Source organism: Carettochelys insculpta, chromosome 23, assembly GCF_033958435.1.
Source record: "Carettochelys insculpta isolate YL-2023 chromosome 23, ASM3395843v1, whole genome shotgun sequence".
Classification (NCBI taxonomy): domain Eukaryota; kingdom Metazoa; phylum Chordata; order Testudines; family Carettochelyidae; genus Carettochelys; species Carettochelys insculpta.
Window position 1 is genome coordinate 12,867,840 of NC_134159.1, and position 18,369 is coordinate 12,886,208.

Genomic DNA, 18,369 nt, shown 5'->3' on the forward strand with positions numbered 1-18,369 from the left:
CCAGCAGTGGCTCCGTTGAGTTGCCAGCGTTTATGTATTTTCTCTGGGGGAGGAGGCAGCTGGTGGATTCAGTGGTCTTTGGGAACAATGGGGCAGCTGGCGCACATCTGTTGTTTCTGAAGTCTGCTGAAAGGTGGGGGTGGGTTACTGTATATTGCTATTGCCTTTTTGGGGAGGGGGAGAAACAATTTGATTTGGTTTTCTGATGGAGCTTGCTTTGTTTTCTTGAAGAGGAGGGTGAAAAAAATGTTACAAATAATTGAAGCAAATAATTGAAATGTGACGGCTCAAGTTTTTGCATGATAGCTGACTTGAATTGCTCGGTCAGTTAGTAGCTGCTGAAGTGACTGGCCACAGTACTGTTTGAGCTGGCTGTCAGGAAAAGTGCAGATGGGTTCATCATTTCATGATAAAAAATGGCCTCAGGTGTCATTCAGTGATTTAGTAGGCAGAAAATATGTGCGCTTGATTTACATAAACCTGCTGATCTGTAAAGGGATGCAGAAGGAAGTAAACTCGCTGTGTGAAAAGCCTCCTTTTTATTGTGTGATGTTTTAGTTCTATCTCTTCTTTTGGCTTTCTTTCCTTTTATGACAAATAGTGGTGTTTGTAGATGGTAAGAAGCGGCAGCAGGCACTCAGCCTCAAAACTGCACTAGTATTAATGTGGCGAGGAATGGTGAAGCCAGACAATTCAAAATGAAAGCAGACTCTCTTCTGTCATAGCAGGGCTTTTACTAAAGCTTTATGAGGGTCTGAAATAATTGGAAAATGATTACAGTAGCTAGTCATGGTTAGTTTAAGGATAGATACCACTGTAGTCTTAGATTTACTTGCGGGCGGGGAACGGCTGTGGATTTTATTCTTATAGTGATACAAAAGTGAGTGCATGATGAGCGATGTGGTGGCAGCCCAGGAGTATTGTGATGAAATCATTTAATATTTGTGAAGAGCTTTGAGATCTTCTGAAGGAAAACTCCAAGTGCAAGTTTTTTTGTTTTTTATGTAGACTATTATGACACTCACACTGTTCATACTCCATTTCATACAAAATATTTTTAGTTTTCAAAATATGTTTATGTGCACTGCTCTGGCAGCTGCTGTTGGCTGTCTAGTAAATAAGCATTTTGGTATAGGTCTCACTGAAAATTAGTCTATTCCTGATGAATGGAAGCTCCTCTGCTTGGCTCCCGTGAGATACCAGGTTCGTAATACAAAAAATGAATTAGAGGTCTCTCTTAAAATGTGGATTTTAGTTTGTATAGTCTTAACAGACTAATCCCTAATGTGAATCTGCCTGCTGCACATTGTCTGTCATGCTGAAAGTCTGTTAATTTGTTTTTGTTTAAAACAAAGAAAAAATACTATGAATAAGCATTGGCAGATTTTTGAATATTAGTATATTGGCTAATCTCCACCCCCTTTAGCCCTATTTCGCAGGAACATGGAGTGTTTGTCTGCTAAATTATACTGATTTAAATCCATGGGTCGCTAACGTCATGTTGTGGAGTGGGGCGGGGGGGAGACACTGTATCCCTTTCTCTCCAAACCACGATCCACCCTCCATCTGCTCTGTAATATTAGTGCAATATAAAGGAAGCAAATGCTATTTAGTGCACTGGGCTTGATTTGTTTGTGTGTCCTCCTTTTTAGGTATTGGAATTATTTCTCGTTGTGCATTGTCTTTACATGTATTGAGATTTAATCTCCCCTCCACTTCCAATCACGTATACAGGTCACTTAGGTTCTGTCCCCTTATGTGCTGTGTTTCTACCGTGATGTTGGTATCATTCATGAATTTGATCTTTAGTTGAATTGACACTCACGTGAGCCTTCACCAAGAAGAAAACAAGCCTCAGTTGAAAGCGGTTCTCATTTTTGTTGGCTTTTACGACACTGAAACATTTAGAAACCTTCCAAAGATTCTAGCACCTTTAGCTCTGACAGCCCAGTCTAGGTATTACTGCAAGAAGAACAAATGATCCACCACTAAGATAAAAGCCTCTCCGTAGAGACACAGGAAACCCCTATGGACTATAATTTGAGAAAATGCTAAATCAAATCACAACAGGGTTTGCAGATTGCAGTGAATGATAGAATTCTGTGCTACAAGAGAAAAACATATCTCAATTTTTATTTGTTTGTGTAACTTAGAGACAAAGTTTATTTTTAGCTAACTTTAAAAAATGAAAAGGAAGGAAAAAATTAGCTGTTTGACCTGAGAAACTTGAAAGCAAAATTCCCAGTCCAAAGCATCAGTCATAAACTCCTGAAGTTAGGAGTTTATAATGGGGACGTCGACACAAAGCTCTGGTATAATTTTCTTCTCACTTTATCTTATAAATGAGTTAAGGAGCTGGGTCAGAACAGGGCGTTCTTTCAATTTCTATTTTCAATTGGAAACAAGCTTGACTGATGCTGATAAAATTATGAATTTAGACTGTTCCAGATACTAATCCCTCTGTGTTTTATGCCTTTCTATAAAATAAGCAATAGGTTTTATAGCTTTTATTTAAAAAAAAAATACATTGGGCAAAGCTCATTTGACTTTATCAAATGCTGCCACGAAATGATTAAGAGCGCAAGTCCTGATGGATAATGACTAGCATGATAAAGTAGCCCGTTTTACAAAACATAGTGTTGGATGTGGAATTTGGCGCATGGATTTACAGGCATTGGATAAGTCAGGTTGCCATGGTTCCTTATAAACACTCAGCAGGAAGTGACTTTTTGTTCAATAACAAGGCATTGTCATTTAAGTAGAAAAGGAAGACTGTTATGGTGTTTGTGGAACTCCAGTGGTCCAGATGCTAGGTTATTCCTGTATGGAGGACTGTTGGTGGAATATAGGCAACCAATGCTGAACACTTTTTCTTTGAACCATTGCTATGCAGCCTATCCTCTGACTAGTTTGCAAATTTGTTCCATTTTTCTTTGTTGAATTCAACGCTTCTATCATGGTTGAAAGCAAGGAGAGAGAGGGAGTGTTAAAGGAAAAAAATGCAGCATCCACTACCTTGCGGCTTCAAGAGGCTTTGTTGGACTTGAATACCACTTGAGTCGATACAGCTATGCCAAGAAGCCCTGATACTTGAGCTCGCGTTTGGGGATCGGAGTTTGTTGTTGGCAGGCTTCAAACATTTGAAATGATTGCTTTTAGTTATTTGATACCTTACAAGTCTTTTAGGAATATGTGTCACAAGGAGCAGCATTTATCGATTAGTGAGTTTCTTGCACTGCAAATGGCAAGGTAAACCATGTCCTCTGTAATGTTTTCTATCAAAATGCACAGAAAAATTATTTTGTGCAGAGGTATGTGCAAATGTGGACCATCAGTCAAAAGAAAAAAAAAACTAGCAATGAGCACTCTGCTATTCAGCTGTGCGGCATTTGAATCCCTCCTGACTGGCTGTCCAAATACACAGTTTAGGTTAAGGAATGCTGAATGGAATGATCTGATTTAGATTCTTTGGTGCTTATATCTAAACTTGAATTCCAAGTTTCTTCAGACAGGAACATTGTCCATTTTACAGGAGAATGCTGCCATATGAATTCATGGATTAAAAGGCCCAATAAGCCTAATTTTTGCTTCAAATTCTCTTTAACTGAATGTGCAGTTTCAGTAACTTGTTGGGCATGCTCAAGTGTCCGAGGTGATTAGGGTGAGATTATTTTCCAGTATGCTATGGAAAGCAGACACTGGTCTGCAATCACTGGTTAATGGGGAGTGGGGAGGAACCCCTTCATGTTTTGGTGCAGATTGAGAACTGGGAGGAGGAAAAGCTTTGTGTCACAGTTGCACTAGTTATTGTTTTAAATGGGATTTATGTTGTGGGGGCAAAGAGAGAGGAGAGGGGTTGGCCTAGTACAAAAGGAAATCATAGTGGAAATACGCAGTGGTGATCTAGGAAAAAACAAATTTGGGGAAGTTCAGTATATATGGGGCATATTGGCTTACACTTCAGTCTAAGTAGTCGGCCTGAAAGTTAAAACCATTTGAACTTGTTTCATATGTCCCTTGCCCCACCGGAAGATACTTTTGTTACTTCTTGTTCCTGGAATGCATAACATTAGTCCTACGGTCACATGAAAAGTTCCTTGCTAGGAAGTGCAGTTGAATGCATGGCGCTTTGATTAAGGCACTGGACTGGTACTTAAGAGAATTAATTTCTGGTTCTGTCTCAGACATTCTCTGTGGCCTTGGCAGTTCACTTAGTCTCTGGGTGCTGCCGTTTATTATTTGTGTAATAGAGATATTTACTCTTCCCCTCACACTTTAGTCTATGAAGACTGTAAACCCTTTAGGACAGAGGCTGTTGCTTCTATATTTGAACAGTACTAAGGATATGTCTTCACTAAGTGGAAGATTGATGCCACCACAGTCAAACTTCCAGAGTTCCATTTAGCATGTTTAAATGGTAGGCATGCACTAACTCAGGTTCACTAAATTGAACTCACAGGGCTCCTCATTCGACACTGATACTCCTCACTGTCATGGAGGAGTCAGAAAAGTTCATGGCAGAGTTTCCTGCTGTGGGGCTACACTGAAAATTCAGCTTAAGGTACAATGACTCCAGCTATGCAGTTCCTAGATCAAATTTTTTTTGGTAGTGTAGACCTGCCCTGGGGCAGGTGGGCTACTGTGTTACAATGAATCATCTGCATTGTAAGGGTTAAGGAAACTTTGTCTAATTGCACTTATCGGAGCCCTGCCTCACTGTAGCCCACTGCGTCAGTTATCCCTTTTCCCAGTTTGGTTGGAAACTGTATGGGGAACTTCACTGCCTTTTGCTGTGATATTCTTAGTTTGTGTGTATTGAGTTAGGCTAGTAGCTGTTGTATGGTAGATCATCAGCTGATATAGACCCTCCTATGTTCAAGAAAGTAGCGGTTTCTTTTGAGGTACTGCATGACTGCCACATTGTGAATGAGATGTAAAACTTGAGGTCATGACCACTTACAGCCATGGTGTCTATCGCAGAAGTAATAGATGCTGTGCACCTTGTGTCTTAGTTGACTTCAAACCTTGATGATCATATTCCACCTACCTAGATTTTTACTGAAATTTCAGTTGTTTTAAGATCTTGATGTTAAGCAGTTGCTGAGTTTTATCTCGTGAGGTGATTACATTTCAGTAATGGAATATGGGACTCTTACTTGAATGAAGTTCAGATATAGTCTAAATAGTGTTTGTAAAGCACTGTATTCTCTTTTAGGAAGAAAAGGCATTGTGTTAGTTGAAAATATTATGATGCATTCATAAATGCAGTCATCTGAGCAGAAAAACTAGGAACAGTTAGTTTCTCCCTCATCTTTTTTCTTCTGCAGTTATTAGGAAATATGGTAATGGAGAAAAAAGCTACTGATGTCTCTGAGCACCTGAGGTTTTTCTAACATATGCCTTTTTGCAGGAGTATATGTTGATTGATGGAGAATCTGAATATTTAGGCGTGTGTTGAGTATAAATGAGAAGAGCACCGAGACACACCTGTGAACTGTTTTCTTGACTTGGGAGCAGTATCTCTGTTTTCTAGCAAGCTGTAGGTGGATTTTTCTTTTTCAAAGGTCATTATCATTAACCAGGCAACTTTCTCCATTTAGTGTTTTTTCCGAACTCAGTGCTTTTGTTGTGTTTGTAAAACAACAGATCTAATTTTACAGCAACCTTTTAGTGTCCAGTTGTCAAAAGCAAACAAAAATAATTACTCAGCCTGTGTCATGTGAAATGTAATTTAAGAAACCTCAGTTCTTCCCTGAGGAAAATCTAATTTAGTTTACTGCATTCCAGCTATGATTGGTTGCCTTGGTTTTCTTTACAGTTAGAAAAGAAAATGGGTTACGTGTTAAGTTTTTAATAGTAAGTTAACCAGAAGAGATTTGATTAGTTTCCTCTCCTGTTTTAGTCTGGTCCATAGTTTATAACTTCATCATTGTATTACCTAAATTCTAAAGTCTTGTCTGAGTTCATTTTGTTTTCTGAACACAGTGGCTATTAAAATCTAAGTGAATTTTTATGCAACTATTATCTTGTTTGGGATAAAAGTCTAGCTTCTATTTTGAGACAAGGCTAAAACATGTATTTATTTTACAATAAAATTGTAGTTTTTTTAGTTTATACTCTTTTAATGTGTCCTGTTTTATAGTCTTATTCTCTGAGGTACAGAAGTTAATGATCGCTATTTTAAATTATTTCTTTTTAAAGATTGCGTGTATATTGAAAGTCGCCGGCCCAACACTCCATACTTCATCTGCAGCATTCAAGACTTCAAATTGGTAAGCATAATTTTCCATGTTTTTTCCTAAGATCGTGATACTGTCTTTAGCCTCCTCCTTTAATAATACTTAACTTTGTTATTACTGGAACAATGAAGTGCAGAACTAATTGATTAATTGGTACACATAGTGAATTCTTAATTAGGTGTTACATTCCACTTAGCTATCTGTTGTACTTTGAGTGCTCTGGTGGGGATGTTGTATAGCAGTTTACTGTTTTGCTGGAAAAGCAGATTATGACAGTGTCTAGACACTCTTCTAGGGTGATTAAATTCTCTGTAAATAATGCTCAAAATGGAGTTGTGAGATAACAAGAGTTGCAGTTTTGGTAGCTTGTTGTACTATATGGGTATGGAGCTTGAGTTGAAATTAAATGGTTCGCCATATCCCCCTAGGGTGCTTGTCATGAAAACCGTTTGCCTTAAAAAAAAAAAAATCATTTAAATCTCTTTTTTTAAAACCTTTGATCTGAAATGAATTTTTAATTCAGGGTCACATAGCACCACAGTAGGAAGTTGAGAGAAGCATGATTCCATCCACTTCCCCAAATTTGTAACTGTGTAACACGAAGTAAATTTAAGCAACTCTCTATGCCAATTTTAAGCGGGCAACAAATGCTTATTATAGAGTTACATAGTCTCAGAGGGGTAGCTGAGTAAGAGTGCGGCTTCACAAATAACAAGCAATCCTGTTGCACCTTAGAGACTAGCGAATTTATTAGGTCATGAGCTTTTGTGGGTAAAAACCACTTCATCAAATGAAAATGAAGAGGAAAACCAGAATCCAGGGTTTATTTAGGGGGTGGAGTGGGGGGACAAGAGGGAGTTACCTGTCACTAGTAGGACCTCTTAATTTTCATCTGATGAAGTGGCTTTTACCCACAAAAGCTCATGACCTAATAAATTCGCTAGTCTCTAAGGTGCCACAGGACTGCTTGTTGTTTGTATAGTGTTAAAGTACAGTAGGAAACCTCTGCCTTTCTTGTCCAGGTGTTACAGCTTAGGAGAATCAGGGGGAGTTAGCAAAGGTGGAGAACTTAACTGACAATCTCCTTTATATTAGATATTTTTGTGTCACACATTTACATCAGTGACGAGTTAAAGCAATAAATAATTACAGGTCTGGGGTGACACATTACTAGTTTAGATTATGGGCATCTGTTTCTGCTAAAGATTCTCTTTACTTTTGTGTAACTTCTCCCACCTTCCCCCAGTTAATTTTGCATGGCTTCAGGGTGGGAGAATGTATTTCCTTTTGTCCATCACACTGATGGCTTTCTTCTTCAATACTGATGTCTATGCTTTTCTGTTTTACCAGAGTCTCCATTATTTACAATATCCATCCCTTTAGGAAACTTTTCACACCTTGTCCTGATGGCTGTGAAGCCTAGCAGTTACCTCTTTCTCAAACTTTTTGTTACTGCTCCCACATTTGCTGCATTTTCTGTGGTCTCTAACAAGCACAATATTGGTATCCTATGAGAAATACCTAACTGTGAGGGGGGAGGGGGAAGCTGGCTTTTATCTACCAGATTTTAATAATACGTTAAGCCCCTTTTGTACAGTTTTTGCACATTAGCAGGTGCCTTCATGTTTCATCAAAATCTCTCACGAAATGCTGAAGTACAATGTGATAGTTGCCATTCTGTGTAGAGGTTCCTGCTGAGTTACAGTAATTGCCGAGAGTATTAACAGCAATAAAAGCTGAAGCTTCTGTTGTCAGTATTGGTCTAGTACAACACATTAAAGCTGTCTGCAAAACAATGTGGGAAGCAAAGTTCAATATGTTTTGATCCTTTAAAAAGAAAAAACACCTTGCACGGTATTTCTTACATTTGTTTTTGCTTCGAGGTTATATATGCAGCGCACCCTTGCAAGGATATATAATGGTAGGAAGGTTACTGATTCCTATTTATGGAAGGAAGATAGTTGCTGTATGCTTATCCCTTTTACTCGGTAGGTTCTTTAATTCCCCTGGTGGCTTTGTCAATAAAATCATGGGCATAATGAACGCTTAAAAAGAGACTGATGTTGGTTTTGCTAACAGAAAATGGATCTGCAGTATTTTTGTCATGGTTGATCTATCAGCTGAGGAAAGGGTAGTATGTACAGTGGAAAGGACACTTGAGCGCTCTCTCCTATGTCAAATTCCAACATGAAAACATGATTTTGTTTTGCCCTTAGCAAAACATGTCAAGCGAGGCAGGGGAAAAAAGCAACAGCTTTGAAATGTCACCAACTAATTAAGTACATTGCATTCTTGGTTATCATAAACTAAACGTGAACTTGGCTGCACAGCTGAGAGTCTTGTTCTTTCTTAGTAATAACCCTTTTAACATGGTGGTTCTAGTGATTTTGGTGCAATCTAGGCACAGACCTCTCCCCATATAATGTTTTTAAAGTGAAAAAGGTGGTGGGGGGAGGGAGGAACAGGGGTGGGGTGGGGGACACTGACATTTGCATTTTACAAAAGACAGTGGTGGCCATGAGTTGAAGTGACTTGCCTAAGGTGACAAGCCGCTCTGCAAGAGAGCTGAGACTAGATCCCAAGACTTTGTTTCCATTTCCAAATTTAAAGCACTTCTGCGGCAGTGTGGTCACTGCCCCAGTATTGGGAGAGAGCTTTCCCAGTGAGGTCAGGGATCAGCAGACTTTTTACATTGGGCCCCTATTTTCATCCCAGCAGTTTAACAGGCCTCTCACCCCTCAACCTGACTAATGTAATCCAAACAATGGAAACTTTGATTATGTTCATGTGAAAAAAAAATCCCTTTTGGCATGTGGTAAGAAAATAAGTCTGTAGAGTGTAAAAAATTTTATTAATTGGTATGTAAATGTGAATATACAGACATAAAAACAGTAACATCTTTAAACATTTTCAATAAGGTGGGTGAGCCTGAGTCCCAGCAGCCAACTGTGTTGCGCATCCTTAGGAAATTTCACACCCTGCCTGCTTAGCTCACCCCAACCCTAGGTAAAACACCTCCATGAGGCAAATAGTTAACAGTGCCAGGAGCCTCTTTACACTGTTGCTTTACAGTGTGGTAACTTGTGCTCAGTGGTGTGTGCATTTTTTCACACCCCTGAAGGAGAAGGTTACAGCAAAGTAACTGGTCAGTGTAGACAAGTGTCAAGAATCTTAATTCCTGGTTGGTTCAGTGTCTGATCCACCTGGCTGACTAACCAGTTCTTTTGTTGCTAATTACGTGTGGAGAAAATGTACCAGGGACTTAATTCTTTTGGGTAGGGTTACTGAAATTCCCTTTTAATTCTAAAAACTTAAATTGAAGACTTGAGTTTTCTAATAAAAAGTGTTATATTATCACTGTTCTCCACCCAATATTGCAAAGTATGACATCCAGTAATTTCAGCGGTATATCCAAACCTTTCTCCTATTAGAAAAAATGCTGCTAGATATGCTCTAGTGATTTAGATCTTAAGTTGACAGACTCGCTCTCTTTTCATTTTAATAAAGCTTTATTAAGGTGACTAATTGTATAATTAAAACTTTTTTGCCTGTCTCACTTCTGCTAAAATTGAAGTGAATTAAACAAAAAAGAGGGGCAAAGGGATAGGATGACATGCACCTTGATGGATCTGTATGGACTGAACTGCCACTGCTGCCTCTGGAAGTGATAGGTTCATGTGGCAAGCGTTATGGATTATTTCAGATCAGCCTTTAGTCTAATTCTCTGGATTGTGCTGCCCGGGAAAGAAATCATTAATCATCATCCCCCCTCATGGTTTTTCAGTCTCCCACTGTCATAGCATGTACATTGCTGTGTTTTCTCACATTAGTATATTGCACTTTATTGCAAGTCCCCTTGTTGACACTTTAAGATGATTCAGTTCTACTAAAAGATACTAGAAGAACATCTCTTTTCATTTCCTGAACAGTCACTGCTCAACAATGACCATTATGTCCCAATGATAGTTTTAGTTAGTATTGCTCTTCTTTTTGTAGCTTGTCTCTACTACGTTCCTGTTCATGATTTCATTTCATTTCATTTGGAGACCTTCAGCGTTGAGGAGCTGGTTCAGTCTTTCCACAAATTCCTCCTCCAGCATTAAGAGCTAGCAGCAGAAGCAGACGTGGTTCCAAAGCTCAATTTTATAAACCTTGCTTGAGATCAGAACCCTAGACATTGTAATATGCACGTGAAAATCAAATGAGGGTCAGTCCATTGGACAAACTCCCTTAGACAAAGGGTCAATGGGCACAAAACAGACATCAAAATACTCCAGATCCACAAACCAGTTAGTCAACATTTTAATGGAATGGGGCATTCTGTCAATGACCTAAAGGTACGTGTGTTACTTAAAAGGAATTGTCGCTCCGTTTTGGAAAGGGAAACAGCCGAGCTGGCTTTTATATTCAAATTCGGCACATTAACACATGGTTTAAATCGTGATGGGAACTTTCTGAGTCACTATAGGGGCTTGTCTGCATACTTGGCTCAGTCTAATTCTTGACCTCCCCCCCCACCCCTCCACTCTCTGATTTGCTCACCTTGATTATCTTTTTCTGATTTGTCCTCCTTGCTTACTGTTTTGGGTTCTCTGTGCCTTAAATATTGAGTCTGTTCTGGTCTGGCTATGGTCTGAAGAAGTGGGTCTGTCCCACGAAAGCTCACCTAATAAACCGTTTTGCTAGTCTTTTAAAGAGCTACTTGACTGCTTTTTTGTTTTGAGATCATAAAATGGTTTTGCTTTGGTAGGTACAGTATATTAGAAACTGTCACAGCATTTGGGCTCTCCTATCAGGCATTTCAACGATGGCCATCCTCCTCCAGTATTCAGGAAGGCATACAACTACTTTACAATTCCATTTACGGTTACCGTATGATGTGTGAGATGATCTAAAGGTAAACCTGTGTCCTCCAAAGTAAACTCATGAAATCCTGGCTTCATTGAAGTCATTGGCAAAATTGCGGTTGACTTTAGTGGCAGAAGGATGTTGGGGTCTCTCTGAAGTTCAAGTAGCTGTTGTCCAAAGAATGAAGCTTCCATCCGCAAGCTGAGTGTGACAGTGTTGTGGAGTCCACTTTCTTTTTTCTAAGTCACTTATAGGCCACTCTGATGCTTTTGCGTTTATTGGAAGTGACCCAGGTAGGCCTCATTGGTTTCAGTTAGACTACTCAATATGCACATGAGTATCACAATCTGGTCTTAGGTGTGTGGTGGCCATTAAAGATTAACTTAATAGTCTTAGTATCTTTTGTAATATTTTTTTCTCAATCCATATAGTCTTTTGTAGGTGCTGATCATATCTGTCATGCTCATTATGGTGTATTACTTTTATTGTGTGTTAGTCTTGCTTACCTAGAACTGACATTCATAGTTTCATATGGTTCAGGAAAACTGGTACAAAGGACTTACTGTAATCAGTTAATGGAAGGCCAGGTATATATCTTACATGTATCTAATAATGCCGCATAAAAAATAATTTACTCAAAGGCTGAATCTATATTGGTGATGATAGGCGTGAGTAAAGGTTGCTTTCCTAGCTTTGGGTGGCAGTAATGGCATAGCACCTTTGCCAAACGAGAGATGGTGTGCTGTTGCTAACAGTAGCTAGGAGCCCTGATCTTTGGGAACTTTTGTCGTGACAGCTTTTACTTCCTACCCTTTTACTAATGCAGTAGGTCAGCCATCAGGGTAAGAATCACATTATCTTTAAAAAGTATATTTAAGAATTACTTATGGTTTAATGGACTCTTGAGAGAGAGAATGTGTGCTAAACATTTACAACCATGTCAAAAGCTTAACAAAAATATCAATGTCATGAGATTTTTTGGGGGGTAAGGTTTTTTACTTGTTCTGAAATACCTGGAGAACATGATAAATGACCCTTTAATGAAGCAATTAAATATTTTGTGGAAAAATTCTTTGAGGAAATGGTGGTGATCTGGTGGTGGAGGATGGCTAACCAATGTTGCTAAGGAAAAAAGGAAATGTGAGGTAGAAGGGGTTTAATAATGTTGCTTGTTCTTCAGTACTGGCGTCTCTGTGCCATTTTGTGAGTTTAATAAATATTTAATACTCACATTTGCTATGAAGGGACCATGTTATTTTGCAGAATTGAATTAAATTAAAGTACTGCACTTTCTAAGGCCAGAGGTAAAAGAAAACATTCATGGAACTGTATTTAAGTTTCAATAAAACTGAAAATTCAGTCACAGCTCAATAATAACAGCTTAATAAATTCTCAGTATTTATATTTCAAGCTTTGAAAATGGCACAGTTGATTAAAAAACTTTAACTGTTTGGTGTACGCGGTGGTGGTTCACTTTGAGTGCTCTTTTCTTGAGAGCATTAATATACTCAGCTTTTGACTTGGAGGACAGGTGAAGCCTCTGTCTATGATCAAATTCCATATGAATGCAGTATCTGATATTGCATGTCTTTTATTGAGGGATGTTGTAGACAAAGATATGATGGTCTAATGGTTTTTTCATCTTTGATTACCGTGATTCTGATGATGATTTATGTACAGTGTTGTCTGAAGTACATACAGAAGGTCCTTCAGTAGAAAGGATGGGTTTGGGCTTGAGTGAAGGAACAGAAAACGTATTTGGTTTAATGAATGATGCCATGGAATTTATGAAATAGACTTTTTGATTATTACAAACATGATTTAGAAGTTTGAAAATGTCAATAATTAACCATTTTTTTCTGCATTTGAATGAACACACATTGGGAGTCGCTGAAGGGTTATTTGTGAATGCCAGGCTGCAGGAACTGAAGTGTTTATTTTTGAGGTAGGGAAATAAAAACAAAGACAGACCTTTACAAATCTGGTTTTAGGCCTATTGACCATAACATTCCCTTTCAAATATTCTCTGTATATCTTCTGTGTGGTCTTTACTTTCCACCTACTGCAAACATCTATTTTAGGAATTTCCTTCACAAGAACTCTTCACACATGAGAGTCTGGAGCAGGGTGATGAATGTATTTCAGCTTTGGAAAATTAGGACTGCTCAAGTATTAGAAGAGCACATTTACCAGAGGGATACCCATGTACCGCTCACTCACTTTGTAACACGTGTTTATGTTCTTCTTTGAGCAGTGTCCCCACGAGTGCACCTCTCTGGGTGTCTGTGTGTCCTCATGCCAGTGCTCGGAGAGTCTTCCATAGCTGTGGTTTCCTGCACCATGCATATGCAGTGGCGTCTCTTCTTGCTATCTGGTGTGCATACAACGTGGGCCCATCAGTTCTTTCTCTCACATCCTTTGCTACAGACAAAACTTCCCTTTCTCTCTGTTGCTGAAAGGTAAAAGAAGAGTTAAATAGTTATTTGTTCTAGCCTTATCCAAGTTCTTTGCTGTTAAAGTTTGGAAAAAAAATTTAGTGAGGCTTAGTGTTAGATTAGTCACTGCATCATTGCCATGCTGGGCTCACCAGGCTTCAAGCGATATGCAATACATAGGGAAGCCATGCTAGCCTCTGGCCATGTGTCCTGCATCAAGTGCGTGGGCGTGTCTCACCAAATCCAATCCTGCACCCATTGCTCCAGCCTCACAATGAGGGCCAGGAGGTACCAAGGCAATAGGCTCAAGACTGACTTATATGAGAAGTTCCTCCAACGGCTGGCCCTGGAGCAGCCAACTGCCGAAAAACGATTATGGGAGACCACAACTTGGCGCATCCCTTTATCTCGGTTGGCACCCCAGCTGTCAAGGTGGGTCCATCCCTGGAGTTTTTCTGGCCTCTGGCATGGTCTTCACGGGCCTCTCCAGTTGAAAAGGCTGCTGCGATATCCCCAGCACCGTCTATAAGCCAGCATCTCTCAAATGGATCCTCTTGGAGCCCAACTGCCAGCAATCGGTGCCTCCGTCACTGTTGGCACTACTGGCTTCGGCAACATCTGCTCCCGGGCATAAGAGGTCATCAAAAACTAAGACCCTGCCCTTGGTGCCATAAACCGAGCACAAGCGGTACTGTTCCAACTCTCCAAGCCACTTGCAGGAGGCACCATGCTCGGCACCGCCCAAGTCCAGGGCCAAGGTACTGCCCTGCTCAGGTAAAGGATCAAAGTGGCACTGTGACACTGCTTCACCTAAGCCTTCAGTACCAGAGCATGGCACAGTGTCCAAGTGGTGCCGTGAAGATTCACTGCCAAGGGTGCATACGGCACTGGTGCCAGCAGTGCCCAGCTCACCATGCCATGTGTCCCTGGCTCTGCCTCCATGCCTGTGTTCATCTAGGCATTCAGGGTTCTTGCACATCTCTTGAGAAACCATTGTTCCTGCACAAAATGAGTAACTTCCTCTTACACAATTACCAAGAATCATTCCTGTATTTTCTTTTTCTTTTCTTTTCTTTCTTTTAAAGCAAAAGCTTTTAAAACAGTGTTGAGAACTGAGTCTACAAATTTATCCTGATTATGAGCTTAACTGTAGGAGTTGCGTGTACGTGGAATGACCCAATAATGTACAGCAACAAATGCTAATGGAAAAAGTTGCAAAAGTGAGACTGACTGAATTAGTACAAACAAAAAGAGAGATACTGTTCAAGGCCTACATTAAGATGACTAGTTAATAAGAGGAGTAGCTGACCAGAAACTACTAGGTCAGAACTGGTATGTAGCAAATTAGTCCTGACAGGTGGACAAAATAGCAAAGAGATGGGCTCTTTCATTTGCATCTCCCTTTTGAGGTTTTTTTAAGAAAAACTGGTAGAAAAGCTGACTGCTGAGGTGAACTTTGCCAACATGACTTCCATCTCTGGGGAAGTTGTACCGTCTGCATTCTAATTCTGAGAAATGCTCTAACCAGACCAAGCCCCAGAGAGAACCAGATAACATCACCGTGTCCACTGGCTTCAGATAAATTCCAGCCACCAGGGGTATTCTTCTTTGCAACCCTCCCATGCCACTCCCTCTGTGTTCTTTTTCTTCCTGACCTTATGTCCTCTTTCCGATCTCCTGTTCTGCATTTATACCTTAAGAATCTGCCTTAGCCCACCAAAACTGTTTGGCCATGTTGCTGTAAGTTATGACTAGCAAGAGGCAGCTAAAGGCAATGCCCTAAACAGCCCAATGCTAATACAAATTTGCCAGGTCTGAGGGATTGAAGAGACTATGTGCTGTCCCTCTCTTTCCTCCAGCAATGAGATTTCAAGTGGAAGTCAATGTGAGCAACAGAAGCTGCGTTTTCTATCTTTACTAGTCTTCTTTCTTCCCCCTCCACCATTTTACATTAAATCAAGCCTAAAGATACGCTGGTGATTCTTGCCCATTCTGCTTTCAATTTGGACCAAACTTGCACCTGAAGTAAGGGGAAAAAACAGGACAGTTGGGGTTCTTCGTTGTCCCCTCAGAGATTTTATACTAACGAGGCTTCCACAGGCCTCTTTCAGAGCAGCTCCCATTGACTTCAGTTGAAGTTATTGAAGTTCAGCACTTCTGTAAGCTGGCCTAGTAGGTTTATAGTTTTTTGCTTGCTCTGGCATCATATAGTGCAGGGCTCCTTTTTCTAAAGCTGGTCGCATTGCGTGGGAGTGAGAGGTTGTTCCTGCTGTTCTCAGCCTGTGGCGAATGAGTTTCCTTGTGTGAATGGAACTTTTCATGCAGCTGCAACCTAGATTTGCTCTTACATTTTTGGGGTTGATGTTATTGTTAGGGTTCATTTTAAAGTTTGGATTTTAAGAAATGGGTTAAACTCTGCAGTTTTGTGTTAGGGCGTAGTATTAAAAGAGGTGATGGGAAAATAATGCCACCAGTTTATTTGCAAGAAAAGTTTTGATTTTAGTGTACAATAATCCCTCAATCAAATTTTGTGTACACTTGGGGGCGGGGGTGTTGGGGAGATCCCTGAATTTCCCCTGGCTGGTGGAGTGGACAGCTGGGAAAAGTGTGTGTGGGGGAGGCAGCCACACGGCCCCAGGCTTCTAAGAGCTGGGAGAAACTGCACCCCAACAAGCTATTTGCACGCTGGGCTGCAGGGAGGAGGTTTTGATTTGCAAATCAAAATTGGGCTTCTGGAGGGTTTACTGTACTCAGTAAAATGAGGAACTCAGGTTCTCCCCAGTATGTTTTGAGGGTAAGAACACTAAAAGGAAGATTCAGTTCTGTTTGCATGCAGATTCACCATGGGACATCTGAGGCAGGGGGAGGCAGTTCCCTTAATTAACTAACCATCCCCACATGAGACAGACACACACACACACAGACGGAATTCCTCCTATGTGAAATACCATCCATTTTTTTTGTACCAAAGTGACAGATTGAGAGACTAGAGTAAAGCAAAATTCAGCATTTTTAAAGGGTACTATTTTAAATCTCCTACCTTATTTTCATTCCTCTGAACCTTGGTCCAAAAGATCACTAGCAACTAGACATGGCAAATGAATGCAGACTTTCACTTGCACATTTCAGCTGTTTGGCAGCCTGCTGAGATCTACCAGTGCCAGGTTCAAAAACCAGCTGCACATTTTTGGAGCCTTTTAGCTCCTAAAGTTGGTAGGATTTCTAGATGGAGTTAAAAACAGCAGGAAGAAAAAATACTTTAAGATGTTTTTCCTGCTGTTCTTGTTCCTTGACGTAAAAAATACTTGCAAGGCAGATGAGCATTGTACTGGCCCAGTCAGCACATCTACTGTTGAGTCAGATCTTGATTTTCATTATATCTGTATATTTTCTCTTCCTTTTGGACAATTTCCTTCTAGTTATTGCCTTCCATTCTGTTTTTGCTTTCTATAATGGAATTTCACTGCATTTTCCATATTTGTGTTGCTTACTAACTGGGTTTGCAGAACGGATTGTAAATTTTACTCGTTATATTGAATTGGACAAACTTTTTGTCTTTCCGTTAATTCTGGGTGACTGACTCTCTGCAATTGATTACCAATATTTGTTAGCAGCACAGGCTCTGTAAACTGGAGATTTAAATGCAAAGATGATTGGTACTATTCTCACAAACTCTCTCTACTGTATTTCAAAGAGATTCTGTAGAAAGCCCATAAATCTTCTGGCAGTTGACACAATGCAGCATAAAGGTAACTTCATTGATTGCTCTTTAAAGATGAGGAGTGTTGCCAAAACTATTTTAGCCTGACCTTAGCCAGATCCAGTTGGCAAATCTTCCACCAGGCACTGAGCTCTAATAAATTCCACAGATGCACACAGATCTAATACAGTGTAATGACAGAGCTGTGGGAGAAGAAAAAAAATGATTAGAGGGTTCCAGACAATATCATTAACTTTTCTTGCTATAATGCACCAGATGTCTTCACTAATAGGCTATTTTTTGTTAATTTCTTTTATGGGATCCCATTGATAATTTAAGTTTCTTAAATTGATGATATACATTTTTCAGGTATAAATTTTAGGGGATGTGTGCTCACAAAAATCATAGCATAAGCTCACAGGAGTCAAAACGTATATATGTCCATTTGTAAATACTTCAGCTGAAATGAGATTATTGTAACAGGAGCCTTAGCTTTGTCATTACTAACAAATAGCATATTGTGTTTAATGTGTTCTGCTAAAGGAATAGTGTAGGGTAAGGAGAGGGAAGCTGAGAGAGAGGAATGAAAAACATCCCATATGAATCCCATCTTGATTGTGCAGAGACAATTTTTCCAGCTGCCTGCACTATCAGGTTGTTTAAATACAAATTACACGGCAGTGAAACAGATGTCTTCTCCAACGGAAAAAGATGTGCAGCATTGTAAAATGGGTTTAAAGCGAACATTTGTTTTCTTTGTAATGGAATGTACTGCAGTTCTGCAGTACATAGTTCATTTTTGTTGCACCTGCGTTTCTCTCCATTAGAAGAACAAGATGCCCTTGTGTTTGAGTTGGATCACGTACGGTACCCATTTTTAGCCGGTTCTTTTAGTATGCTCTCAGGACAGCAGTTCTGTTGAAATGACATATCACAGGCTTATAAGAATGCAAAACATGCTGCCGTGGCTCACTAGCTATTGTATGTGTCTTAATTCTTCTTTAAGTGCCTACCAGTATGTGTATGGTTGTGTTCCATGGACCTGAGACTGGAGAATTCTTGAAAGCAGTAGCCATTGGTCCATGCTTTTACTCTTTCTTCCTATTCCTGTCTGAGGACATTGAGGGCAGTGTGAAGTAACTGCTTC

The 18,369-nt window shown here is 39.9% G+C and overlaps 1 protein-coding gene across 2 annotated transcripts in view; it reads left to right on the top strand.

Annotated features, from left to right (window-relative positions):
- The window catches only part of RERE (arginine-glutamic acid dipeptide repeats), a 466,804-nt gene that overhangs the window by 180,126 nt on the left and 268,309 nt on the right, over positions 1–18,369 (top strand). For both annotated transcript variants that reach the window (XM_075018034.1, XM_075018035.1), the window contains exon 3: positions 6,202–6,272. In XM_075018034.1, the coding sequence (XP_074874135.1) occupies positions 6,202–6,272 (71 nt within the window). The remainder of the gene's footprint in view (positions 1–6,201; positions 6,273–18,369) is intronic.